This window comes from Anomaloglossus baeobatrachus, chromosome 11 (assembly GCF_048569485.1).
Source record: "Anomaloglossus baeobatrachus isolate aAnoBae1 chromosome 11, aAnoBae1.hap1, whole genome shotgun sequence".
Classification (NCBI taxonomy): Eukaryota; Metazoa; Chordata; class Amphibia; order Anura; family Aromobatidae; genus Anomaloglossus; species Anomaloglossus baeobatrachus.
This window is the reverse complement of record NC_134363.1, coordinates 2683359-2710595: the sequence shown is the minus strand read 5'-3', so window position 1 is coordinate 2710595 and position 27237 is coordinate 2683359. Positions and strand designations below refer to the sequence as shown.

The 27237-nt window shown below is 58.8% G+C and overlaps 2 protein-coding genes across 2 annotated transcripts in view; both read left to right on the top strand.

Annotated features, from left to right (window-relative positions):
* The first annotated feature begins 32 nt into the window (after nucleotides 1-32).
* EMC1 (ER membrane protein complex subunit 1) lies at nucleotides 33-15397 on the top strand. Its single transcript, XM_075328246.1, has 23 exons — nucleotides 33-171; nucleotides 1257-1381; nucleotides 1458-1523; nucleotides 1861-1951; nucleotides 2223-2351; nucleotides 3057-3183; nucleotides 3257-3406; nucleotides 3590-3760; nucleotides 4236-4307; nucleotides 5323-5367; nucleotides 5446-5568; nucleotides 5643-5739; nucleotides 5848-5964; nucleotides 6269-6468; nucleotides 7320-7469; nucleotides 9643-9804; nucleotides 9923-10042; nucleotides 10747-10884; nucleotides 10974-11147; nucleotides 11224-11434; nucleotides 12162-12246; nucleotides 12707-12836; nucleotides 12921-15397. Exons 1-23 carry the CDS (start codon nucleotides 83-85, stop codon nucleotides 13098-13100), a joined length of 2952 nt encoding a protein of 983 aa, XP_075184361.1. The 5' UTR covers nucleotides 33-82; the 3' UTR covers nucleotides 13101-15397.
* Nucleotides 15398-18103: 2706 nt separating this feature from the next.
* Nucleotides 18104-27237, top strand: part of UBR4 (ubiquitin protein ligase E3 component n-recognin 4) — a 133649-nt gene continuing 124515 nt past the window's right edge. The window contains 1 exon segment of the mRNA XM_075329199.1: nucleotides 18104-18244. Within this exon segment, the coding sequence (XP_075185314.1) occupies nucleotides 18120-18244 (125 nt within the window). The 5' untranslated portion in view covers nucleotides 18104-18119.

Below are 27237 nucleotides of genomic sequence, written 5' to 3'. Positions count from 1 at the left end.
CGTCTCTATGGTGCTGCGGGCGCTCTGCTGCGCACTGCCGGGATCTCTGTGGTGGCTGGAGGACTGTCGGCCTTGCGCTGTCATGGCGGCCGTGGTGCGGCTCGCGCTGCTGCTGCTCTCAGTGTCCGTCACCGCCGCCGTCTACGAGGATCAAGTGGGCAAGTTTGACTGGTGAGTGCGAGGGGAGGAGGACGCCCCCCGAGGAGTGACAAGAGGGGGGGTAGGACGCCCCCCGAGGAGTGACAAGAGGAGGGAGAGGACGCCCCCCGAGGAGTGACAAGAGGAGGGGGAGGACGCCCCCCGAGGAGTCACAGGAAGAGGGGAGAGAGCGACACCCCCGAGGAGGGACAGGGGGAAGGGAGAGCGCCCCCCGAGGAGTGACTGGGGGAGGGGGAGAGTGCCCCCTGAGGAGGGACTGGGGGAGGGGGAGAGTGCCCCCCGAGGAGTGACTGGGGGAGGGGGAGAGCGCCCCCCGAGGAGTGACTGGGGGAGGGGGAGAGTGCCCCCCGAGGAGGGACTGGGGGAGGGGGAAAGTGCCCCCCGAGGAGGGACTGGGGGAGGGGGAAAGTGCCCCCCGAGGAGGGACTGGGGGAGGGGGAGAGTGCCCCCCGAGGAGGGACTGGGGGAGGGGGAGAGTGCCCCCCGAGGAGGGACTGGGGGAGGGGGAGAGTGCCCCCCGAGGAGGGACTGGGGGAGGGGGAGAGTGCCCCCCGAGGAGGGACTGGGGGAGGGGGAGAGCGCCCCCGAGGAGGGACTGGGGGAGGGGGAGAGCGCCCCCCGAGGAGGGACTGGGGGAGGGGGAGAGCGCCCCCCGAGGAGGGACTGGGGGAGGGGGAGAGCGCCCCCCGAGGAGGGACTGGGGGAGGGGGAGAGCGCCCCCCGAGGAGGGACTGGGGGAGGGGGAGAGCGCCCCCCGAGGAGGGACTGGGGGAGGGGGAGAGCGCCCCCCGAGGAGGGACTGGGGGAGGGGGAGAGCGCCCCCCGAGGAGGGACTGGGGGAGGGGGAGAGCGCCCCCCGAGGAGGGACTGGGGGAGAGCGCCCCCCGAGGAGGGACTGGGGGAGAGCGCCCCCCGAGGAGGGACTGGGGGAGGGGGAGAGCGCCCCCCGAGGAGGGACTGGGGGAGGGGGAGAGCGCCCCCCGAGGAGGGACTGGGGGAGGGGGAGAGCGCCCCCCGAGGAGGGACTGGGGGAGGATGCGCGGCTGGTGACCGGGCCGCTCGGCGATGATGACCGCTGTCTTCCCTCCGTGTTGCAGGCGGCAGCAGTACGTCGGGCGGTTGAAGTTTGCGGCGCTGGAGTCGGGACAAGGAGCCAAGAAGCTGATCGCTGCCACCGAGAAGAACGTGATCGTGGCCCTGAACTCGCGCACTGGAGACATCTGTGAGTCCCCCTCAGTGTCTGTGTCTGCGCTCGCTGAGCGTTGTCTTGTGTCACTCATCCCCGCTCTCTCCTGCAGTGTGGCGCCACATAGATAAGGACACCGCGGAGGGCGCTGTGGACGCGCTGCTCATGTACGGGCAGGGTGAGTGGCTCATGATGGTATTTTAGCTGCGTTGTCTGAGTCAGTCGGGAAGTCACATGCTATATCAGAGGCCCAGGCTGTACACTCGGTCCCCCTTGCTTTACACTGCAGCTCTTCTACGTCTTTGCTGTTTTCTGTTCTTCCTTTATAACCTATCCTGACGCAGGTTACAGATGGCTCCGTGGTGATTGCTGACAGTTTCCTACGACAATGCCGCTTCCTACGAGCCTTGCTGCAGTACCGCCTCTCACCATTTTATTCATCAAATTCTTCCCATAAACAGCAATGCAACAGCGCCCCCACTGGAGATTACTGACGCGTTGTTGTTTTTTTCTAGATGCCATCACTATTTCGGGTGGACGTGTTTTACGTTCCTGGGAGGTTAACATCGGGGGTCTGAATTGGGAAGCTCTCCTGGAGCCCGGCAGGTAAGGGGTAAAATTGTATATTGAATGGATGTTTCAGGGTCACCTCTGCATCGAGGCGTCACATCTTCTACCTGAGAAGTGCTGATATCTTCCAGCTGGTGCCAGTAGAAATGACGTCTTGGGTCGTGCTTCCCCCAATGCTGGAGGGAGCAGAACATGACAAACCCTAAATATCTCCACTGCGGATTCAGCACCTCCCGGCTCTGCTGTGCACGGATCCTGCTGCGCCCCGCCGGCTTTCTATATGCGCTGACACTTTGTATTTCTGCAGCTTTCAGGCGGCCGGTTTTGCAGGAACTCAGGATGCTGCACGATACATTGCGGTACTGAAGAATTCGGCGCTATCGCTTCACTACCTGTCCAATGGGCACATGAAGTGGTCAGAACCACTGCCAGACAGGTACAGTCGTGGTTTTATTAAGTGGGGGGAATGCGTCCGGCTACATCAATGGGGGAATGCGTCCGGCTACATCAATGGGGGAAGTCGTCCGGGCTGCATCAGTGGGGGGAAGGCGTCCGGGCTGCATCAGTGGGGGGAAGGCGTCCGGGCTGCATCAGTGGGGGGAAGGCATCCGGGCTGCATCAGTGGGGGGAAGGCGTCCGGGCTGCATCAGTGGGGGGAAGGCATCCGGGCTGCATCAGTGGGGGGAAGGCGTCCAGGCTGCATCAGTGGGGGGAAGGCGTCCGGGCTGCATCTGTGGGGGGAAGGCGCCCGGGCTGCATCAGTGGAGGGAAGGCGTCTGGGCTGCATCAGTGGGGGGAAGGCGTCCGGGCTGCATCAGTGGGGGGAAGGCGTCCGGGCTGCATCAGTGGAGGGAAGGCGTCCGGGCTGCATCAGTGGAGGGAAGGCGTCTGGGCTGCATCAGTGGAGGGAAGGCGTCTGGGATGCATCAGTGGAGGGAAGGCGTCCGGGCTGCATCAGTGGAGGGAAGGCGTCCGGGCTGCATCAGTGGAGGGAAGGCGTCCGGGCTGCATCAGTGGAGGGAAGGCGTCCGGGCTGCATCAGTGGAGGGAAGGCGTCCTCGCTGCGTCGTCTTTGCTACTTTCACTCTTTTTGGTTTGCTATGAATGGCTGAATGGCGTTCCTTTCCTGTTTTCCCCCCAGTGGCACCGTCCAGTACCAGCTGCTCCATTCCTCTTATAAAGGGGTGGTTCATGTGGTGGGAATTGTCCCCGGCGATCACATCCGGATCCTGGCGTTCAGCGTGGAGGATGGCTCCATCAGTCAGCAGGTTGGAGGCCGCAGCGTCCAGTCCTGCCGGGGGTCGTGCCGTGTCCCGATTGTTAATGGTCCTGTCTTTCCAGGTTCAGGTGCCCACTCACTGGCTTCATACTCTACAAGGGACGTGTGGGATAGTGACGGAGGGCGTCCTGGTCTGTGCGGACCCCATCACCGCCTCCCTCCATACCTTGTCCCTGCTGTCCGGGGAGGAGACCACTCAGCATCACCTGCAGGTCAGTAACGTCCACGTCATCATGTGCGGTCCTCCTTGTCTCAGCCTGAAGTGGCTGAAAACAGAGAACAACAGATCATTGTAGACTGATGGCAGAATATCGGGGTGATTGCTTACTGAGGGCGGTAGGTTAGAGTCCTCTCTATGGTGCCTGCGGGTAGTGACCGCCGTGTTCTTACTTTAGGCCCTTGGGGTGGAGACGATTGATGACGTCACTGAGCTCGGTGTCGTGGCAGCGCCGCATACAACCACCGCACCCACGCTGCCGCAGTTCTTCCTCCAGATTTCCCCGCATCGCTTCTTGCTGATGCAGTATCGAGATGGGACCCTCACCCCGCTGCGAGACTTCTCTCACGTGAGTATGCGCCGTTCCTCCGGATCATTACTACATGGGGTAGGAAAGGGGGAAGTTATCCCCTATCCGCAGACTCTGACCAGTCCTTAGAATCAGGACCCATTGGGACTGAAAGGAGCGGTACTGTCCATAATCAGCCAATACTCCATTCACATGGGGCACTGAAGACCCCCGACTATCTGGATCCACTGGTCTGGGAGTTCTTCTTTGTTCCATCGATAACTTTCATCTTCAGATTACTCTTTCAATCTTTGACATTTTGTAATTATTGCAATATTCCTATCACATGCAGTACCGCTTTCTACCAGCAGCTCTGCATAGGCACCAATGCAACAGCGCCCCCACTTGCAAAGTTGAAATGTTCCCAGTTTAATCCAATAGCGCTATTTCCCTTCCAGCACGCGTCACACCGGCTCATCACTTCGCCATAGTTGCCATTTCCAGCAAGTTTTGTAACTTTTCCCTCTTTTTCTAGGCGTACGTGGTCACTTTTGCTTCTACGGGTGACAAAACGGTGGCTGCAGTTCTGCAGTGTAAGACGGACGCGGTGAGTGCCGTATGTGCCATGGCTTATTATTATTACTAATGTGGCCGAGAACACCCGCACCTATTACTTCCTACAGCTGAGGGTTTGTTACAGTTGTAACTTCCGATGCTTTGTGGAATTAATGGCGCAAGTAAATAAAAAAAATAAAGCTTTATTGTTATATAGCGCTAACATATTCCGCAGCGCTTTATATACATCAGGAACACTGTCCCCATTGGGGCTCACAATCTAAATTCCCTATCTGTATGTCTTTGGAGTGTGGGAGGAAACCGGAGACCCCGGAGGAAACCCACCCAAACACGGGGAGAACATACAAACTCCAGCAGATGGTGTCCTTAATGGGACTAGAACCCAGGACCCCAGCGCTGCAAGGCTGCAGTGCTAACCACTGAGCCACCACAAGACTGCAGTGCTAACCACTGAGCCACCACAAGGCTGCAGTGCTAACCACTGAGCCACCACAAGACTGAAGTGCTAACCACTGAGCCACCACAAGGCTGCAGTGCTAACCACTGAGCCACCACAAGACTGCAGTGCTAACCACTGAGCCACCACAAGGCTGCAGTGCTAACCACTGAGCCACCACAGGGCTGCAGTGCTAACCACTGAGCCACCACAGGGCTGCAGTGCTAACCACTGAGCCACCACAGGGCTGCAGTGCTAACCACTGAGCCACCACAGGGCTGCAGTGCTAACCACTGAGCCACCACAGGGCTGCAGTGCTAACCACTGAGCCACCACAGGGCTGCAGTGCTAACCACTGAGCCACCACAGGGCTGCAGTGCTAACCACTGAGCCACCACAGGGCTGCAGTGCTAACCACTGAGCCACCACAGGGCTGCAGTGCTAACCACTGAGCCACCACAGGGCTGCAGTGCTAACCACTGAGCCACCACAGGGCTGCAGTGCTAACCACTGAGCCACCACAGGGCTGCAGTGCTAACCACTGAGCCACTGTGCCGCCCAAGTAAAATCCAGTTTATTTTTTCCATATATTTCTCTTTTTCCAATGCAGAAGACACCAGAGGTGGAGGTCCCCATCGGCCTGAGCTGCTCGCAGGTAACTCCTCCATGATAACACCCTGCTGCTCGAGCCTCGGGGGTCCAGTGTGTGCTATAACCTATCTATTGTGTGCAGGACGCCTGGTCGTGTCCCGGACAGACCTTTACCATCAGCCTGTACATGGCGGACAGCGGCCGGAGGCTCCTGGACACCACCATGACCTTCACGCTGGAGCAGAGCTGTGTGAAGCCTGATGACGTGAGTGCCGCCATTACCCCCGCACACCATCCTCGCCCCCGTCTGTCCTCTTACCGGACTTTGTGCTTTCCCAGTTGTATCTGCAGCTCTTCCTGAAGAAGGACGACTCTGTGGGATATCGAGCGTTGGTGCAGACGGAGGACAGCCAGCTCCTGTTCCTGCAGCAGCCGGGTGACCGCTCCTTACCTTATAGCCTGAGCATTGCACAGTTATACAGGAATATTGCTATAGATTGCAGATCATTGATGGACGGCTTTATTTTTTATATATTTCTGGCAGGGAAGACCTTATGGCTCCGAGAGGAGGCTCTGGCCGATGTCATCGCTATGGAAATGGTGGATTTGCCGCTTACCGGGGCCCAGGCGGAGCTGGAGGGAGAATTTGGGAAGAAAGCAGGTACAGGGGTCAGCGGGGGGTTGTGGGAGGTCGGACGCCTCTGATCTTTCTTGCAGTTTCTCTTTTAAGACCTTATCCTCTTATCTTTTTGCTCTTTTATGCTGCCCTGGATCCAGCAATACAAGGTAACATGCGCAGTATAAACCTCTGATGTCATCAGGCGTCTTATTCACGTGATTGCTGCCTCCATTCACTGCACATGGCGGCATCACGGCAGCGAGACGCCGGCGCTGCGGATCCGGGGAAGCCAAGGATCTAACCTGCTGTGTTATTAACCCCGCTGCTGTCCTGTCGCCCCTTGCAGATGGCCTCCTGGGAATGGTCTTTAAGCGTCTGTCCTCCCAGCTGATTTTGCTGCAGTCGTGGAGCGCTCACTTGTGGAAGATGTTCTGCGACGCCCGGAAGCCGCGGAGCCAGATCCGCAACGAGATCAACATCGACACGCTGGCCAGAGACGACTTCAACCTGCAGAAGATGATGGTGATGGTGACGTCCTCGGGGAAGGTGAAGACTGTGGAGTGTCTGCTCTTCATCCTCCACCATTCTGCACGTTTCATCCTCCACCATTCTGCACGTTTCATCCTCCACCATTCTGCACGTTTCATCCTCCACCATTCTGCACATTTCATCCTCCACCATTCTGCACGTTTCATCCTCCACCATTCTGCACGTTTCATCCTCCACCGTTCTGCACATTTCATCCTCCACCATTCTGCACGTTTCATCCTCCACCATTCTGCACGTTTCATCCTCCACCGTTCTGCACATTTCATCCTCCACCGTTTTGCGCATTTCATCCTCCACCGTTTTGCGCATTTCATCCTCCACCGTTTTGCGCATTTCATCCTCCACCGTTCTGCACGTTTCATCCTCCACCGTTCTGCACGTTTCATCCTCCACCGTTCTGCACGTTTCATCCTCCACCGTTCTGCACGTTTCATCCTCCACCGTTCTGCACGTTTCATCCTCCACCGTTCTGCACGTTTCATCCTCCACCGTTCTGCACGTGTCATCCTCCACCGTTCTGCACGTTTCATTCTCCACCGTTCTGCACGTTTCATTCTCCACCGCTCTGCACGTTTCATCCTCCACCGCTCTGCACGTTTCATCCTCCACCGCTCTGCACGTTTCATCCTCCACCGCTCTGCACGTTTCATCCTCCACCGCTCTGCACGTTTCATCCTCCACCGCTCTGCACGTTTCATCCTCCACCGCTCTGCACGTTTCATCCTCCACCGTTCTGCACGTTTCATCCTCCACCGCTCTGCACGTTTCATCCTCCACCGTTCTGCACATTTCATCCTCCACCGTTCAGGACATTTCTGTGTGGCTAAGTCTTGTTTCTTTACCTGCAGCTTTTTGGGATAGAAAGCAGCTCCGGCAGCATCGTGTGGAAGTTTTACCTGCCGGGGGTGAAGCCCGCCGCCTCCTTCAAGCTCGTGGTGCAGAGGACGACGGCTCACTTCCCCCACCCTCCGCAGTGTACCCTGCTGGTGAAGGACAAGGTGAGACCCTCGTATGTAGCGGTGCTGAGATTAGTCACACGTTCTGATAGCAGCACTATTTTCCATATTAAACCTGCCATAATGAACTGCTGCTTCCGCAATTTTTGGAGCTTCCATGCTCGATCACCTCTCCACCACCGATCTGTGCCGGGGCCCCTCTGCTCAAGATGGGATCCATGCCTTATCCCAGGGTTTCCCAACTCCAGTCTTCAAGGCCCACCAACAGTGCATGTTTTCAGGATTTCCTTAGCATTGCACTGCTGTTGGAACCAGCACCTGGGCAATACTAAGGAAATCCCAAAAACCTGCACTGTTGGTGGGCCTTGAAGACTGGAGTTGAGAAACCCTGCCTTATCCTCCCAATATGACACCTAAGTCACGGATGGGCGTTACTCTTAAATTAACGTATTTTTTGTTTTATAAGACGCACCCCAAATTTAGAGATAAAAAAAGTAAAAAAAAATTAACGGGGTCCATCTTATAATGCAGTGGTGTCATACCGGAGTGGGGGCGGCAGCGGTGGTGGAGCGGGGTCACAGGAGGCAGGGCGATGCTGCAGGCGCTGCGGTGGGGGCCATGCTCGGTGTGTGGAGCAGGCCGGTGTGACGGATGTCACAGATGCTCTGTCGGTGGTGCGGGCTTCAAAGAAAAGGCGCCCGGAGTCGGTGTGTGCGCAGATGGAGCTCTCGGCTCAATGACAAGATCTCATCTGCCCATGCGCCGACTCCGGGCGCCATTTTCCTTAAGTCCACTGCTGGGAGATCATTGGGCCAAAGGCGGCGCGTGCACAGATGACATCTTGAGCCGAGAAATCAATCTTCGCACGCACCACTATTTGAAGCCCGCACCGCCGACAGAGCATTTCACCCGCTGCACCGCCCTGCTCCACACAGCCCCCACCGCTGCCATCACAGCGCCCACCGCAGCCAGCACAGCGCCCACCGCAGCCAGCACAGCCCCCACCGCTGCCAGAACAGCCCCCACCACAGCCAGCACAGCGCCCACCACAGCCAGCACAGCCCCCACCACAGCCAGCACAGCGCCCACCACAGCCAGCACAGCGCCCACCGCAGCCAGCACAGCCCCCACCGCTGCCATCACAGCGCCCACGGCAGCCAGCACAGCCCCCACGGCAGCCAGCAAAGCCCCCACCGCAGCCAGCACAGCCCCCACGGCAGCCAGCACAGCCCCCACGGCAGCCAGCACAGCCCCCACGGCAGCCAGCACAGCCCCCACGGCAGCCAGCACAGCCCCCACGGCAGCCAGCACAACCCCCACGGCAGCCAGCATAGCCCCCACAGCAGCCAGCACAGCCCCCACCGCAGCCAGCACAGCCCCCACCACAGCCAGCACAGCCCCCACCGCAGCCAGCACATCCCCCACGGCAGCCAGCACAGCCCCCACGGCAGCCAGCACAACCCCCACGGCAGCCAGCATAGCCCCCACAGCAGCCAGCACAGCCCCCACCGCAGCCAGCACAGCCCCCACCGCAGCCAGCACAGCCCCCACCGCAGCCAGCACATCCCCCACCGCAGCCAGCACAGCGTCCACCACAGCCAGCACAGCCCCCACGGCAGCCAGCACAGCCCCCACGGCAGCCAGCACAGCCCCCACGGCAGCCAGCACAGCCCCCACGGCAGCCAGCACAGCCCCCACGGCAGCCAGCACAGCCCCCACGGCAGCCAGCACAGCCCCCACGGCAGCCAGCACAGCCCCCACGGCAGCCAGCAAAGCCCCCACCGCAGCCAGCACAGCCCCCACCGCAGCCAGCACAGCCCCCACCGCAGCCAGCACAGCCCCCACGGCAGCCAGCACAGCCCCCACCGAAGCCAGCACAGTGCCCACCGCAGCCAGCACAGCGCACCGCATCCAGCACAGCCCCCACCGCAGCCAGCACAGCGCACCGCATCCAGCACAGCCCCCACCGCAGCCAGCACAGCGCACCGCATCCAGCACAGCCCCCACCGCAGCCAGCACAGCCCCCACCGCAGCCAGCACAGCCCCCACCGCAGCCAGCACAGCCCCCACTGCAGCCAGCACAGCGCACCGCAGCCAGCACAGGTACCTCTGAATGAAAGTGATAATGCATATCCCGGCTCTGCTACATCTGTGACTTTGGAGGATTGCGTTTGTCTTCTGTCCCATATTGACAATACCCTGGCTTCTTCTCCAGGCGGCCGTCGTTACCTCCATCTATGTCTTTAACCCTATCTTTGGAAGGCTGAGTCAGATGAGCCCTCCTCCGCTGCAGAGACCCATCCTTCAGTCCCTACTGCTCCCTATAATGGACCACGACTACGCCAAGGTTCTGCTGCTGCTGGACGACCAGCACAAGGTGAGCCCTCCATTGTAGGCGCAGAACGTGTCGTCCTCCTCTGCGGAGCAGGAGAGATACTAAAGCATGGCCGCTCCACTATGAGAATAACCCCGAGATGACTCCCCCAATCCTCCAGGTCGTCCCTTTCCCCTCCACAAAGTACGTCTTACAGCAATTACAAGAATTGTCACCGACCGTCTTCTTCTACCTGGTGGACGCTGAGCGGGGGACACTCACTGGACTGCGCCTACACAAGGTATCCGGCTCTGTGGAGACACATTTGGGGGGTCCTTATACAAGGTATCCATCTCAGTGGAGACACATTTGGGGGGTCCCTATACAAGGTATCCAGCTCTGTGGAGACATATTTAGGGGGTCCCTACACAAGGTATCCAGCTCTGTGGAGACACATTTGGGGGGTCCCTACACAAGGTATCCAGCTCTGTGGAGACACATTTGAGGGGGTCCCTACACAAGGTATCCAGCTCTGTGAAGACATATTTAGGGGGTCCCTACACAAGGTATCCAGCTCTGTGGAGACACATTTGGGGGGTCCTTATACAAGGTATCCAGCTCTGTGGAGACACATTTAGGGGGTCCTTATACAAGGTATCCAGCTCTGTGGAGACACATTTGGGGGGTCCTTATACAAGGTATCCAGCTCTGTGGAGACACATTTGGGGGGTCCTTATACAAGGTATCCAGCTCTGTGGAGACACATTGGGGGGGTCCTTATACAAGGTATCCAGCTCTGTGGAGACACATTTGGGGGGTCCTTATACAAGGTATCCAGCTCTGTGGAGACACATTTGGGGGGTCCCTACACAAGGTATCTGGCTCTACAGAGACACATTTGGGGGGGTCTCTACACAAGGTATCTGGGTCTGTGGAGACACATTTGGGGGGTCCCATCTCCTCTCCTGATGTTTCTTATCACTTGTGACTTTCTCCTTGCACCAGGATCTCTCCACGGAGGAGATCTGGGAGATCCTGCTCCCTCCAGAGCTGCAGAGGATCACAGTGGTGAAGGGGAAGCGTTCCAACGAGCACGTGCACTCGCAGGGGCGAGTTATGGGCGACCGCAGCGTCCTGTACAAGGTAAGGGTAGCCGCTGCTCGTGTGTCCCCTCCTGAGAGATCGCCCCCTATAGGACTCGGCGCTCATCTCTCGGTGTTTCCCTTTTGCAGTACCTGAACCCCAACTTGTTGGCCTTGATTACGGAGAGCACAGACTCGCACCCCGACCGCTGCTTCATCGGGATCTACCTCGTTGATGGTGTGACGGGACGTATCATCCACTCCTCCGTGCAGAGGAAAGCCAAGGGTCCCGTGCACCTGGTGCACTCGGAGAACTGGGTGGTGGTAAGCGCCGGCCCCTGATGGCTACGTCCCTTCTGTCCTCCCGGAGCTCCGCACATCTTCATTTCTCCCCGTATAGTACCAGTATTGGAACAGCAAGGCTCGGCGCAACGAGCTGAGCGTCCTGGAGCTGTACGAGGGGACGGAGCAGTATAACAGCACCAGCTTCAGCTCTCTGGACCGACCCCACCTCCCCCACGTCCTGCAGCAGTCCTACATCTTCCCCTCGTCCATCCGCGCCATGCAGGCCACAATCACCGAGCGTGGCATCACCAGCCGACACGTCCTCAGTAAGTGCAGACCCCGCGCTCGGGGGACGTCTGATTGAAGTTCTTCTCTCTCCATGTTTTCTCATGTTGGCCCAGACCACGATGGCGCTTTCTCCAGTTACAACCCACACATTTTAAATTCCTGATGTTATCACCATCTCGACAAAAACTCCCTATCCTTGTGCCCGAATGACCCCATTACTGTGCCCGCTGCTCTGCCCGGTGACCCTTCAGTTACTGGAGGGGAGATTGGGGGCTATGTCACAGGGGTCTCCGGGACTTACGTATTGATGATCCCTGCCCTGCTCCGCCTCTGACACCCCCATGTTTGCAGCTTCTGCTTCATCCTCATGTACACAGTGTACATCCAGCAGGAGCTGATACTGGGGGGAGGGGAGCAGAAGTCTTGACACCCACTGATCTGAGCATACGTCAGTTATAGGCAAACCATTTAGGCCGAGATCCCCTTGTTTCCTTCAGAAAACGGAACCCAGTTTCCCAAGTAAAGTGACAAAATCCTGTGCACAAAATGAACCCAGGATCCGGTCACTGACAGCAAGCAAAGATCTTGAAACGGGTGCAGATTCGTATATAAGAACCCTGCAGGAATATCAGGTCACAGTGATTGGTCATCCAGGATCGGATCGGTGCTCGGTCTCGAGGGTCGGGGACCATTCTTGAGTCTTGATGTTTGGATGAGGGGTTTGCACTTGGTGACACTTATGTGTTATGTCTTTGGTTTCTGCAGTTGGACTCCCATCGGGGGCGATTCTGTCCCTTCCTAAGGCTTTACTGGACCCTCGTCGACCGGAAATCCCGACAGAATACACCAGGTGAGGCAGAACCACGCGGTTCTAGTATAGGATTGTGCTTCCAGTGTCCCCCCTTATTGCTGGGTCGGTGCGTGCACTGTGCACCCCTTTACTCCAGGCTTGGGGTCTGTGTTGGTTTAGGGCAGTGTCCCCCCTTACTGTCGGGTCAGTGGGTGCACTGTGCACCCCTATACTCAGGGTTTGGGGTCTGTGTTGGTTTAGGGCAGTGTCCCCTTTTATTGCTGGATCGGTGGGGGCACTGTGCACCCCTATACTCAGGGTTTGGGGTCTGTGTTGGTTTAGGGCAGTGTCCCCTTTTATTGCTGGGTCGGTGGGTGCACTGTGCACCCCTATACTCAGGGTTAGGGGGGTCCTAGTTGCCTGTATAGTCTTTGGGAGCGCTTCATAAATTATACGGGACCTGTTTAATTTCCCTTGAATCCCATGATAACACTTCCGGTCCCCTTTTGTAATTTTGCAGGGAAGAGAACCTGATTCCTTACACTCCGGACATTCAGATCCACGCCGAGCGCTTCATAAACTACAACCAGACGGTGTCCAGGATGAGGGGGATCTACACGGCGCCATCCGGCCTGGAGTCCACCTGTCTGGTAGGTTGGGGGGGGTTCGGGGGGCGCTGGTTCTGGTTCCGGGCATCCTGCGGGGTTTGTGATGTTTGGGTCTTTCCCCCGCAGGTCGTGGCTTACGGACTGGACATCTACCAGACCCGCGTCTACCCCTCCAAGCAGTTCGACGTCTTAAAGGACGACTACGACTACATCCTGATCAGCAGCGTGCTCATCGGCCTGGTCTTCGCCACCATGATCACCAAGAGACTGGCGCAGGTGAAACTGCTGAACCGCGCCTGGCGCTAAGCCGAGACCGCCGGACCACCGGCTCCGCAGACTTACCCCTCCCTCCCCCCCGATGACTGAGGAAATGACTTGAATCTGTGACCCCCCCGGCCCGCCATCATGTCACTGCCGCCCCCTGCTGGTGGCCGGCCCTGCACTGGAGCGAATGGTTGAGTGAATGATCGACGTGAATAACGAAAAGTTCTGCAACTCCAAACGTTTCCAGGATCTCTGCATACACAGACCCAACACCTCACAGCTGAGGGTTTGTTACAGTTGCATCCATATTCCTATGAACTTAATGGTATTGTCTCAAGAAGAGAGCTTTTTAATTGTATGGTTTATTGCTTGTTGCCTAGGTTACCGACCACCGCTGCATTCTATCAGAGGTGGCCTGTCTCCTAGAGAAAGGAGCGCTGCTCTGAAGTAGGATCGGAAAGTGCACACTTTTGGCCGGCGGTGCAGCCACGCTACCGGTTCAAACCGCCGGACGCAGCTGCTGAAAAGAGGCAAAGCAGACAGGTGACTGGACCAATCTGCACCGACACATTGTAACAAACCAGCGCTGAATGTAAAGGGTTTTATTTTTGACAGAAAGCAGAGATCTTGAAAATGTGAAAAAAAATAATCCAGAAAGTTTTTGGAAGTTGTAGAACTTTTAGTAACACATTAATGAAGCTTTAGCTGCATCAGACCCTTTAAAGGGCAGAAGCCCCCAGACCGCCGCCTCTATGGGAGATCTGGCTGAACTGAGCGTGTGCGGCCTCTGTGCACATGGGAAGGCGACGGTCAGTTTTATTACCACTATTAAAGGGGTGGTGCAGGTGAGCGGGGCCGGCGCCGTCCCTGCCGCCGCCCACGTGAGCCGACCACACTGCCCTCTAATATGGGGGTGACTGGAGCCGGGATCCCCCTCTATTGTGTTCTACAATATATCCGGACTTCAGGCAATGCCGGAGTATCAGAAGCTCTGAACCACTGGAAGTTACGGCTACTCGGAAACATGTCAACCACGGAAATGATCGATCCAAGACAGACGTCCCCTGCGGAGGGCGATAACCGGCAGATCCCTACCAAAGACACGGTGCTGCGGAGTGTAGGGTCCGCCTGGACTCACTGTACACCCCCTCCGCTAAGTGTAGGATCCTGCCTGTACTCGCCGCGCGCCCCCTCCACTGAGTTTATGACCCCGCCTGTACTCGCTGTGCGCCTCCTCCGCTCAGTGTAGGATCCCGCCTGTACTTGCTGTGCGCCTCCTCCGCTCAGTGTAGGATCCCGCCTGTACTCGCCGTGCGCCCCCTCCGCTGAGTTTAGGACCCCGCCTGTACTCGCTGTGCGCCTCCTCCGCTCAGTGTAGGATCCCGCCTGTACTTGCTGTGCGCCTCCTCCGCTAAGTGTAGGATCCCGCCTGTACTCGCCGTGCACCCCCTCCGCTGAGTTTAGGACCCCGCCTGTACTCGCCATGCGCCTCCTCCGCTCAGTGTAGGATCGCGCCTGTACTCCCCATGTGCCTCCTCCGCTCAGTGTAGGATCGCGCCTGTACTCCCCATGTGCCTCCTCCGCTCAGTGTAGGATCGCGCCTGTACTCCCCATGTGCCTCCTCCGCTCAGTGTAGGATCCCGCCTGCACTCGCTGTGCCCCTCCTCCGCTGAGTGTAGGATCCCGCCTGTTCTCGCTGTGCACCCCCTGCACAGAATGTAGGGTCCCGCCCCCTCGCCGTGCGCCCCCTGCGCAGAGTGTAGGGTCCCGCCCCCTCGCCGTGCGCCCCCTGCGCAGAGTGTAGGGTCCCGCCCCCTCGCCGTGCGCCCCCTGCGCAGAGTGTAGGGTCCCGCCCCCTGCGCAGTGTAGGGTCCCGCCCCCTGCGCAGTGTAGGGTCCCGCCCCCTCGCCGTGCGCCCCCTGCGCAGAGTGTAGGGTCCCGCCCCCTCGCCGTGCGCCCCCTGCGCAGAGTGTAGGGTCCCGCCCCCTGCGCAGTGTAGGGTCCCGCCCCCTGCGCAGTGTAGGGTCCCGCCCCCTGCGCAGAGTGTAGGGTCCCGCCCCCTCGCCGTGCGCCCCCTGCGCAGAGTGTAGGGTCCCGCCCCCTGCGCAGTGTAGGGTCCCGCCCCCTGCGCAGAGTGTAGGGTCCCGCCCCCTGCGCAGAGTGTAGGGTCCCGCCCCCTCGCCGTGTGCATGTGAAGTGTCAGGAATCCGTTTATCCTCGTCCTTAATTTATAGAATCTTTTTTCTCCCCAAAATCTGATGATAGAAACGTTTTATGCAAAAAATTTTATTTTTTTTTTTTGATGTTTGGGAAAGAAAATAAAATGTGATAATTCTGGAGCCTCCTGTGTCTGAAGTGATCGCAGCACATTCATCTCAGCAGAGTGTGGGGTCCCAGCGCTCCACGGGGACGGGCGGGGGGCTACAACGTGGTGCATAAACACTCAGTCCTGTCCTCGCTGTAATAGAAATCCCCTCTCCATGCGTTGACTTCCCGCTGGGGTTCTGCTTATACAAAGCAGCCAATCAGAGAGAGCTGATCTGCAGGAGGCGGGAGAAAGCAGAAGCCTGAACCAATGATAAGATGGGAGGCGTGTCTCAGACTACCGCTGCCCCTGTAGGCACAGCAATATACTGTAATCACAGATCAGCACTAATGGAGCAGGCAGCCAATGAGAGAGAAGGAAGGAAATGCACACAGCGTCATGAAAAGGAACTTCTTCATATTACACCCACAAACATAAATGTATTGTATATGACACCAAAACTAAGTGACACCTGGTTTTCCAAATATATATTAATCTGATAACTGTGCGTTAGTATTCATCCCCAGAGTCAGTGCTTTATTGGACCACCTTTCCCTGTATTGCATTAGTTTTCAGCCCCTGGAGTCAGCACTTAGTAGGACCACCTTTCTCTCTGTTGCATTAGTATTCATCCCCTGGAGTCGCTACTTTGTAGGACCACCTTTCTCCCTGTTGCATTAGTATTCATCCCCCGGAGTTGCTACTTTGTAGGACCACCTTTCTCTTTCTTGCATTAGTACTCAGCCCCTGGAGTCAGTACTTTGTAGGACCATTTAGTCTGTCTTGCATTAGTATTCAGGCCCTGAAGTCAGCACTTTGTAGGAACACTTTCCTCTGTTTTGCATTAGTATTCAGCCCCTAGAAGTCAGCACTTTGTAGGATCACCTTCCTCTGTTTTGCATTAGTATTCAGCCCCTAGAGTCAATATTTTGTAGGACCACCTTCCTCTGTCTTGCATTAGTATTCAGCCCCCAGAGTCAGTACTTTGTAGGATCACCTTCCTCTATCTTGCATTAGTATTCAGCCCCCAGAGTCAGTACTTTATAGGACCACCTTCCTCTGTCTTGCATTAGTATTTAGCCCTTGGAGTCAGCACTTTGTAGGACCTTTCTGTCTTGCATTAGTATTCACCCCTGGAGTCAGTACTTTGTAGGACCACCTTTCTCTGTCTTTTGGGGTCTCTCCAGCTTTGCTCATCTAGAGGTGACATTTTCTTCTTCCCTCACTCAGTGAGAGGATGGAGACGCCTGTGACCTCGGTGGATTTGGGTCTGGACTGTGACTCGGCCGCTCACACACAGGCATATGCTCTGATCTGCACCCTCCATTGTGGCTCTGCAGGATGATGAGGGTGGTTGTCCTGCTGAAAGGTGAACCTATGCCCTGGTCTCACGTCTTCTGCAGTAACAGGTTCTTCTCCAGCATTGTCCTGTATTTAGCTCCATCCATCATCCATCACCTCTGACCGGCTCCTGCCTCTTCTGAACAAAAGACCCACAGCAGGACGAGGCCTCCACTATGTGTGACTGTGGGGATGGCGTTCTCAGGGTGACGTGCAGGGTTAGAGTTTCCTATTTGGCCCACTTCTCCTTCGGTCTCCTCTGACCGGTGCCCCTTCCTCCGCTGCTCGCTGTCTCCCCTACGTCGTCTTCTTGCTGTTCTTCCATAAGGTCCAGATTTGTAGAGTTCACATCTTATAGTCGTCCTGTGGACAGATTCTCCCCCTGAGCTGTGATCTCTGCAGCTCCTTCATGGGCCTCGCGGCTGCTTCTCTCATTAGTGTCCCCTTCTTGAGATGTCGGTTTCGGTGGAGGCCGTGTCTAGGTCTCGGTGGTCGGCCACGTCTTGGTCTCGGTAGTTTGCAGTTGTGCCGTATTCCTTCCATTTTTGGATGATAGATTGATCAGTGCTCTGTGAGATGTTCAGAGCTCGGGCTATCTTCTATAACCTAACCCTGCTTTCCTCCTCTTTATCCCTGACCTGTCTGGTGGGCTCCTTGGTTTTCCTGATGTTCTCACACAAACCTCTGAAGTCTTCACAGAACAGCTGTTGTTATACTGACAGTAAACCGCCCAGGAGGAGACAAGGCACTGATTACGTGACTTCTTACACTACTCTTCACAAATCCTTGCACTCAGTGTTGGTGTCACAGAAAATCCCCCAAAATACATGTAAGTTTGTAGTTGTAACGTGGAAAAGTTCACAGGGTATGAATACTTTTTCAAGACATGTTACAGTATATAGGTCTGGGTGCACGGTGACTGCAGCGGTCTGAGTGTGCAGTGACAGTCTTCAGCAGTCTGGGTCTGGTCTGCGGTGACTGTCTACAGTGGTCTTGGTCTGCGGTGACTGTCTACAGTGGTCTGGGATGACTGTCTGCAGTGGTCTGGGTCTGCGGTAACTGTCTACAGTGGTCTGGGTCTGTGATGACTGTCTGCAGTGGTCTTGGTCTGTGATGACTGTCTGCAGTGGTCTTGGTCTGTGATGACTGTCTGCAGTGGTCTTGGTCTGTGATGACTGTCTGCAGTGGTCAGGGTCTGTGATGACTGTCTGCAGTGGTCAGGGTCTGTGATGACTGTCTGCAGTGGTCAGGGTAAGCAGTGACTGCAGCGGTCTGGGTGTGTGAATGTCTCAGCCTCTATGCTCGCACCCGTGGTTGCCACACACAAGATGGCGGCCGGACCCGGCTGTCACATGACTTCCTCTCGCCAGTATAGGGAACGTCACTTCCGGGAGGTCTCAGTGTCTGAGAGGAAGATGGCGTCGAGCGGAGGCTGCTCGGGCCCCGGCTGGGAGGTGGCGGTGCGGCCGCTGCTCTCCGCCTCGTACTCGGCCTTTGACATGAAGGAGCTGCCGCAGCTGCTGTCCTCCGTGATAGAGAGGTGAGGAGGCCGGAAGACGGGCGGCGGGGCCGGAACCGAGAGAGCTGTGTCACTGCCGCCATGACACCTGCGGGGGCGGCGCTGACAACCGGCACTGAGGAGCCCGACAACCGACTACACATGGAGGCACTGCCCGAGCATGACGTCATGTATCTGACACCCCCTCCCCCGACAAGCCCACTGCTGACACCCCCTCCCCGGACAACCCGGCTACTGACACCCCCTCCCCGGACAACCCGGCTACTGACACCCCTTCCCCCGACAAGCCCGCTGCTGACACCCCTTCCCCCGACAAGCCCGCTGCTGACACCCCTTCCCCCGACAAGCCCGCTGCTGACACCCCTTCCCCCGACAACCCCGCTACTGACACCCCTTCCCCCGACAACCCCGCTACTGACACCCCTTCCCCCGACAACCCCGCTACTGACACCCCTTCCCCCGACAAGCCCGCTACTGACACCCCTTCCCCCGACAAGCCCGCTACTGACACCCCTTCCCCCGACAAGCCCGCTGCTGACACCCCTTCCCCCGACAAGCCCGCTACTGACACCCCTTCCCCCGACAAGCCCGCTGCTGACACCCCTTCCCCCGACAAGCCCGCTGCTGACACCCCTTCCCCCGACAAGCCCGCTACTGACACCCCTTCCCCCGACAACCCCGCTACTGACACCCCTTCCCCCGACAACCCCGCTACTGACACCCCTTCCCCCGACAACCCCGCTACTGACACCTCCTCCCCCGACAACCCCGCTACTGACACCCCTTCCCCCGACAACCCCGCTACTGACACCTCCTCCCCCGACAACCCCGCTACTGACACCCCTTCCCCCGACAACCCCGCTACTGACACCCCTTCCCCCGACAACCCCGCTACTGACACCCCTTCCCCCGACAAGCCCGCTACTGACACCCCTTCCCCCGACAAGCCCGCTGCTGACACCCCTTCCCCCGACAAGCCCGCTGCTGACACCCCTTCCCCCGACAAGCCCGCTACTGACACCCCTTCCCCCGACAAGCCCGCTGCTGACACCCCTTCCCCCGACAACCCCGCTACTGACACCCCTTCCCCCGACAACCCCGCTACTGACACCCCTTCCCCCGACAACCCCGCTACTGACACCTCCTCCCCCGACAACCCCGCTACTGACACCCCTTCCCCCGACAACCCCGCTACTGACACCTCCTCCCCCGACAACCCCGCTACTGGCTCCCCCGACAAGCCCACTGCTGACACCCCTTCCCCCGACAACCCCGCTACTGACACCCCTTCCCCCGACAACCCCGCTACTGACACCCCTTCCCCCGACAACCCCGCTACTGACACCCCCTCCCCCGACAACCCAGCTACTGACACCCCCTCCCCGGACAACCCAGCTACTGACACCCCCTCCCCCGACAACCCAGCTACTGACACCCCCTCCCCGGACAACCCCGCTACTGACACCCCTTCCCCCGACAACCCCGCTACTGACACCCCTTCCCCCGACAACCCCGCTACTGACACCCCTTCCCCCGACAACCCCGCTACTGACACCCCTTCCCCCGACAACCCCGCTACTGACACCCCTTCCCCCGACAACCCCGCTACTGACACCCCTTCCCCCGACAACCCCGCTACTGACACCTCCTCCCCCGACAACCCCGCTACTGGCTCCCCCGACAACCCCGCTGCTGACACCCCTTCCCCCGACAACCCCGCTACTGACACCCCTTCCCCCGACAACCCAGCTGCTGACACCCCTTCCCCCGACAACCCAGCTGCTGACACCCCTTCCCCCGACAACCCAGCTGCTGACACCCCTTCCCCCGACAACCCAGCTGCTGACACCCCTTCCCCCGACAAGCCCGCTGCTGACACCCCTTCCCCCGACAAGCCCGCTGCTGACACCCCTTCCCCCGACAAGCCCGCTGCTGACACCCCTTCCCCCGACAAGCCCGCTGCTGACACCCCTTCCCCCGACAAGCCCGCTGCTGACTCCCCTTCCCCCGACAAGCCCGCTGCTGACTCCCCTTCCCCCGACAAGCCCGCTGCTGACTCCCCTTCCCCCGACAAGCCCGCTGCTGACTCCCCTTCCCCCGACAAGCCCGCTGCTGACTCCCCTTCCCCCGACAAGCCCGCTGCTGACTCCCCTTCCCCCGACAAGCCCGCTGCTGACTCCCCTTCCCCCGACAAGCCCGCTGCTGACTCCCCTTCCCCCGACAAGCCCGCTGCTGACTCCCCTTCCCCCGACAAGCCCGCTGCTGACTCCCCTTCCCCCGACAAGCCCGCTGCTGACTCCCCTTCCCCCGACAAGCCCGCTGCTGACTCCCCTTCCCCCGACAAGCCCGCTGCTGACTCCCCTTCCCCCGACAAGCCCGCTGCTGACTCCCCGTTCCTCCCCCCCCCCCGACAACCCGATTACTGACTCCCCGTTCCCCCCCCCCCCCCCCCCCCCCGACAACCCGATTACTGACTCCCCCTCCCCCCGACAACCCTATTGCTAGCTGCACCCGGTACTATAGATGCAGGAATGTGACCTTTGACCCCACTGAGCTCCCAGATTTCATCCTGCATTCAATGACAATCCAAGTATAGTGCACCCCCAAATCTATAGCAGGCCGAGAGCATTATACATTATCAGATCTGACAACCCAGATATATTGTACCACCGCCAAATCTGACAACTCAGGCTGGCTTTGCACCCACCGGACCCCATGCAGCGCCACAACTGATCCCTGGAGAGCACCCCTCCCCCACTGTACATCAACATCCTGACATCACCGACCATTGTGCTCCAGGTACTGCAGCACTGCCGATCACTGATGCCCCAACCCCTCCCTCTAGTGGGGCTCGCCCCCTTCTCCTCGCCCATCCCTCTCAGGTGGCGCTTAACCCCCTTCCAGTCCCCCTTTGGCGCTTATCCCCCACCCCACTCTGGCGGTGCTCTACCCCTGTGTCCACCCTCTCAAAGCGCTCACTCTCCTTCCCTGTCCCCCTCTGGCATCGCTCTCTCCTGTCCCCCTCTGGAGGTGCTCCCTCACCTTCCCTGTCCCCCTCTGGCATCGCTCTCTCCTGTCCCCCTCTGGAGGTGCTCACTCACCTTCCCTGTCCCCCACTGGCATCGCTCTCTCCTGTCCCCCTCTGGAGGTGCTCACTCACCTTCCCTGTCCCCCTCTGGCATCGCTCTCTCCTGTCCCCCTCTGGAGGTGCTCACTCACCTTCCCTGTCCCCCTCTGGCATCGCTCTCTCCTGTCCCCCTCTGGAGGTGCTCACTCACCTTCCCTGTCCCCCTCTGGCATCGCTCTCTCCTGTCCCCCTCTGGAGGTGCTCACTCACCTTCCCTGTCCCCCTCTGGCATCGCTCTCTCCTGTCCCCCTCTGGAGGTGCTCACTCACCTTCCCTGTCCCCCTCTGGCATCGCTCTCTCCTGTCCCCCTCTGGAGGCGTGCTCTCCCCTTCTCTGTCCCCCTCTGGCTGCGCTCACTCCCTTTCCCTGTCCCCCTTTGGCGCTTTCTCCTGTCCCCCCCCCCCCCTTCTTGTCCCCCTCTGGCGGTATTCGCCCCCCTCCCCTGGAATCCGCTGCATTGTGTGCGGTCTGGTGGCCGGACGTCCCCATACCCCGTACCCCCAGGCTTTTGTGCGGGGGAAGGGTGCAGCCGCTATCTGTATTTACATTCCACACTCTCCAGACTCTTGCACTGTGGTGGGTAAACAGGTTCCCGCTGCAGATGTAGCAGAGCCGGTGTGACCCGGGCCGCACTGTGCAGAGGACTGTGAGCCACAGATACATTGTAGATAAATATTAGGTATGTGTTGCTTGGCTCAGAGGACTGGTGCAATTGTAGCAAACCCTCAGCAGTGAAGCTGGTGACCTCTCATCAGGCCTAAAAGTGAGAACGGCAGCGGTGGTAGAGCCGTGCATCAAGCGGCTTCACACCACGGATGTTGTCACTGGGTTCTGCTATAGCAAATAAGGATTATATTTGGTGACAGCAAGCAGAGGTCTTAAAATAGGTAGAAGGTGAAACGCGTTGGCCACAATTCATTCTTGTTTCTGCTCTGGATTACTGCGCCCTGTGTTAGTGGCAGGTTTTGTACTTTGTTATATTTGCGGACTTTTTTAAGTTTTATTTTTTCATTTTTTTTCCCCTAAACAGATGTGAAATGTGTTGCATTTTGGGGGGTGCAAATTTGCAAATGATGAATCATGATCAAAAATGTGTTATTAAAAATTGCAAAACGTCCCGTTACTCAGAGTTGGGTTTTCGCCATGTGTGACTCTATCTGACCCCGTGAGGCAGGGTACGGCCTCTGAAGGTAATATGGAGCGTCTCCAGCTCCTGTGCGCAGTCTCCGCTGCAGCTCCTGGTGTCTAGTATCTGCCCACGTCCTGCGCTGAGTCTCCGCTGCTGCTCCTGGTGTCTAGTATCTGCCCAGTTCCTGCGCTGAGTCTCCACTGCTGCTCCTGGTGTCTGGTCTTGGCTGCCCAGGTCCTGCGCTGAGTCTCTGCTGCTTCTCCTGGTGTCTGGTCTTGGCTGCCCAGGTCCTGCGCTGAGTCTCTGCTGCTTCTCCTGGTGTCTGGTCTTGGCTGCCCAGGTCCTGCGCTGAGTCTCCGCTGCTGCTCCTGGTGTCTAGTATCTGCCCAGGTCCTGCGCTGAGTCTCTGCTGCTGCTCCTGGTGTCTGCACAGGTCCTGTACTGAGTCCTGCACCACTGCTCCTGCTCCTGGTGTCTATTATCTGCCCAGGTCGGGCACTGAGTCTCCACTGCTGCTCCTGGTGTCTGGTCTTGGCTGCCCAGGTCCTGTGCTTAGTCTCCGCTGCTGCTCCTGGTGTCTGGTCTTGGCTGCCCAGGTCCTGTGCTGAGTCTCTGCTGCTGCTCCTGGTATCTGGTCTTGGCTGCCCAGGTCCTGTGCTGAGTCTCTGCTGCTGCTCCTGGTGTCTGGTCTTGGCTGCCCAGGTCCTGCGCTGAGTCTCTGCTGCTGCTCCTGGTGTCTGGTCTTGGCTGCCCAGGTCCTGCGCTGAGTCTCTGCTGCTGCTCCTGGTGTCTGGTCTTGGCTTCCCAGGTCCTGCGCTGAGTCTCTGCTGCTGCTCCTGGTGTCTGGTCTTGGCTGCAGAGTTCCTGCGCTGAGTCTCTGCTGCTGCTCCTGGTGTCTGGTCTTGGCTGCAGAGTTCCTGTGCTTAGTCTCTGCTGCTGCACCTGGTGTCTGGTCTTGGCTGCAGAGTTCCTGTGCTTAGTCTCTGCTGCTGCACCTGGTGTCTGGTCTTGGCTGCAGAGTTCCTGCGCTGAGTCTCTGCTGCTGCTCCTGGTGTCTGGTCTTGGCTGCAGAGTTCCTGTGCTTAGTCTCTGCTGCTGCTCCTAGTGTCTGATCTTGTCTGCCCAGGTCCTGCGCTGAGTCTCTGCTGCTGCTCCTGGTGTCTGGTCTTGTCTGCCCAGGTCCTGTATGGAGTCTCTGCTGCTGCTCCTAGTGTCTGATCTTGTCTGCCCAGGTCCTGTGCTTAGTCTCTGCTGCTGCTCCTGGTGTCTGGTCTTGGCTGCCCAGGTCCTGCGCTGAGTCTCTGCTGCTGCACCTGGTGTCTGATCTTGGCTGCCCAGGTCCTGCGCTGAGTCTCTGCTGCTGCACCTGGTGTCTGGTCTTGGCTGCCCAGTTCCTGCGCTGAGTCTCTGCTGCTGCACCTGGTGTCTGGTCTTGGCTGCCCAGTTCCTGCGCTGAGTCTCTGCTGCTGCACCTGGTGTCTGGTCTTGGCTGCCCAGGTCCTGTGCTGAGTCTCTGCTGCTGCTCCTGGTGTCTGGTCTTGGCTGCCCAGGTTCTGTGCTTAGTCTCTGCTGCTGCTCCTGGTGTCTGGTCTTGGCTGCCCAGTTCCTGCGCTGAGTCTCTGCTGCTGCTCCTGGTGTCTGGTCTTGGCTGCCCAGTTCCTGCGCTGAGTCTCTGCTGCTGCTCCTGGTGTCTGGTCTTGGCTGCCCAGTTCCTGCGCTGAGTCTCTGCTGCTGCACCTGGTGTCTGGTCTTGGCTGCCCAGTTCCTGCGCTGAGTCTCTGCTGCTGCACCTGGTGTCTGGTCTTGGCTGCAGAGTTCCTGCGCTGAGTCTTTGCTGCTGCACCTGGTGTCTGGTCTTGGCTGCCCAGTTCCTGCGCTGAGTCTCTGCTGCTGCTCCTGGTGTCTGGTCTTGGCTGCCCAGGTCCTGTGCTGAGTCTCTGCTGCTGCTCCTGGTGTCTGGTCTTGGCTGCCCAGGTCCTGTGCTTAGTCTCTGCTGCTGCTCCTGGTGTCTGGTCTTGGCTGCCCAGGTCCTGCGCTGAGTCTCTGCTGCTGCTGCTCCTGGTATCTGATCTTGGCTGCCCAGGTCCTGCGCTGAGTCTCTGCTGCTGCACCTGGTGTCTGGTCTTGGCTGCCCAGTTCCTGCGCTGAGTCTCTGCTGCTGCTCCTGGTGTCTGGTCTTGGCTGCCCAGGTCTTGTGCTTAGTCTCTGCTGCTGCTCCTGGTGTCTGGTCTTGGCTGCCCAGGTCCTGTGCTTAGTCTCTGCTGCTGCTCCTGGTGTCTGGTCTTGGCTGCCCAGGTCCTGCGCTGAGTCTCTGCTGCTGCTCCTGGTGTCTGGTCTTGGCTGCCCAGTTCCTGCGCTGAGTCTCTGCTGCTGCACCTGGTGTCTGATCTTGGCTGCAGAGTTCCTGCGCTGAGTCTCTGCTGCTGCACCTGGTGTCTGGTCTTGGCTGCAGAGTTCCTGCGCTGAGTCTCTGCTGCTGCACCTGGTGTCTGGTCTTGGCTGCAGAGTTCCTGCGCTGAGTCTCTGCTGCTGCACCTGGTGTCTGGTCTTGGCTGCAGAGTTCCTGCGCTGAGTCTCTGCTGCTGCACCTGGTGTCTGATCTTGGCTGCAGAGTTCCTGCGCTGAGTCTCTGCTGCTGCTGCTCCTGGTATCTGATCTTGGCTGCCCAGGTCCTGCGCTGAGTCTCTGCTGCTGCTCCTGGTGTCTGGTCTTGGCTGCCCAGGTCCTGCGCTGAGTCTCTGCTGCTGCACCTGGTGTCTGGTCTTGGCTGCCCAGGTCCTGCGCTGAGTCTCTGCTGCTGCACCTGGTGTCTGGTCTTGGCTGCCCAGTTCCTGCGCTGAGTCTCTGCTGCTGCACCTGGTGTCTGGTCTTGGCTGCCCAGTTCCTGCGCTGAGTCTCTGCTGCTGCACCTGGTGTCTGATCTTGGCTGCAGAGTTCCTGCGCTGAGTCTCTGCTGCTGCTCCTGGTGTCTGGTCTTGTCTGCCCAGGTTCTGCGCTGAGTCTCCAGCACTGCTGCTCCCGGTGTCTGATATTGTCTGCAGCGCTGGCTTGTCGTCATCAGTGCTGCAGCCAGTCTGAGTAGGTGGAACTAGTTGCTCAGAGCCGTTATACACTGGCAGCAGCAGAGACTCAGCGCTGGACCCAGGGAGGGGGAGTAAAGCACAGGTTGTGTTTATATAAGAAACTGCAGCCGAGTGACAGGTTTTCTGAAACTGGAGCCCCCGTTATGTGTCATGTACTGAAATCTTCTTGGAGCGTATTCACATCACCGTGTAGCATCCATATTTTTGGTTCCACTGAACGACTACCCTTCCCAGACCAATCGTCCTTCTGCAAATTCCTAGACCCACTCTGCCCCCGCGGCTGATGCTTTTTTTTGACCCGGCCGTCCCACTGCGGACTCATAGTCTGGCTCTGTCCCCGTGGCTGATGGCTTTGCCCGGCCCGGCTGTCCCTCTGTGGACTCTTAAACTGGCTCTGTTCCCGCGGCTGACGCCTTTTTTTTTTTTTTTTTTCTTGCCCAGCTGTCCCTCTAGTCCGGCTCTGTCCCCGCGGCTGTCTCTCTTCCCGACCGTCCCTCTGGATTGTCTCTGTCCCTGCGGCTGTTTCTTTTCCCGGTCGTCCCTCTGGATCATTTCTGTCCCCGCGGCTGTCTCTTCTTGGCCGTCCCTCTGGATTGTCTCTGTCCCCGTGGCTGTCTCTCTTCTTGGCCGTCCCTCTGGATCATCTCTGTCCCCGCGGCTGTCTCTTCTTGGCCGTCCCTCTGGATTGTCTCTGTCCCCGTGGCTGTCTCTCTTCTTGGCCGTCCCTCTGGATCATCTCTGTCCCCGCGGCTGTCTCTCTTCCCGGCCGTCCCTCTGGATTGTCTCTGTCCCCGCGGCTGTTTCTTTTCCCGGCCGTCCCTCTGGATTGTCTCTGTCCCCGCGGCTGTTTCTTTTCCCGGCCGTCCCTCTGGATTGTCTCTGTCCCCGCGGCTGTTTCTTTTCCCGGCCGTCCCTCTGGATTGTCTCTGTCCCCGCGGCTGTCTCTCTTCCCGACCGTCCCTCTGGATTGTCTCTGTCCCTGCGGCTGTCTCTCTTCCCGGCCGTCCCTCTGGATTGTCTCTGTCCCCGCGGCTGTTTCTTTTCCCGGCCGTCCCTCTGGATTGTCTCTGTCCCCGTGGCTGTCTCTCTTCTTGGCCGTCCCTCTGGATCGTCTCTGTCCCCGCGGCTGTCTCTCTTCCCGGCCGTCCCTCTGGATTGTCTCTGTCCCCGCGGCTGTTTCTTTTCCCGGCCGTCCCTCTGGATTGTCTCTGTCCCCGCGGCTGTTTCTTTTCCCGGCCGTCCCTCTGGATTGTCTCTGTCCCCGCGGCTGTCTCTCTTCCCGGCCGTCCCTCTGGATCGTCTCTGTCCCCGCGGCTGTCTCTCTTCCCGGCCGTCCCTCTGGATCGTCTCTGTCCCCGCGGCTGTCTCTCTTCCCGGCCGTCCCTCTGGATCGTCTGTCCCCGCGGCTGTCTCTCTTCCCGGCCGTCCCTCTGGATCGTCTCTGTCCCCGCGGCTGTCTCTCTTCCCGGCCGTCCCTCTGGATCGTCTCTGTCCCCGCGGCTGTCTCTCTTCCCGGCCGTCCCTCTGGATCGTCTCTGTCCCCGCGGCTGTCTCTCTTCCCGGCCGTCCCTCTGGATCGTCTCTGTCCCCGCGGCTGTCTCTCTTCCCGGCCGTCCCTCTGGATCGTCTCTGTCCCCGCGGCTGTCTCTCTTCCCGGCCGTCCCTCTGGATCGTC

Coding starts and splice junctions, on each gene's coding strand:
- EMC1 (XM_075328246.1), top strand. CDS start 83: ATGGCGGCCGTGGTGCGGCTCGCGCTGCTGCTGCTCTCAGTGTCCGTC. Junction 5,965..6,268: donor AGAATTTGGGAAGAAAGCAG/GTACAGGGGTCA, acceptor CGCCCCTTGCAG/ATGGCCTCCTGGGAATGGTC. Junction 6,469..7,319: donor TGGTGACGTCCTCGGGGAAG/GTGAAGACTGTG, acceptor CTTTACCTGCAG/CTTTTTGGGATAGAAAGCAG.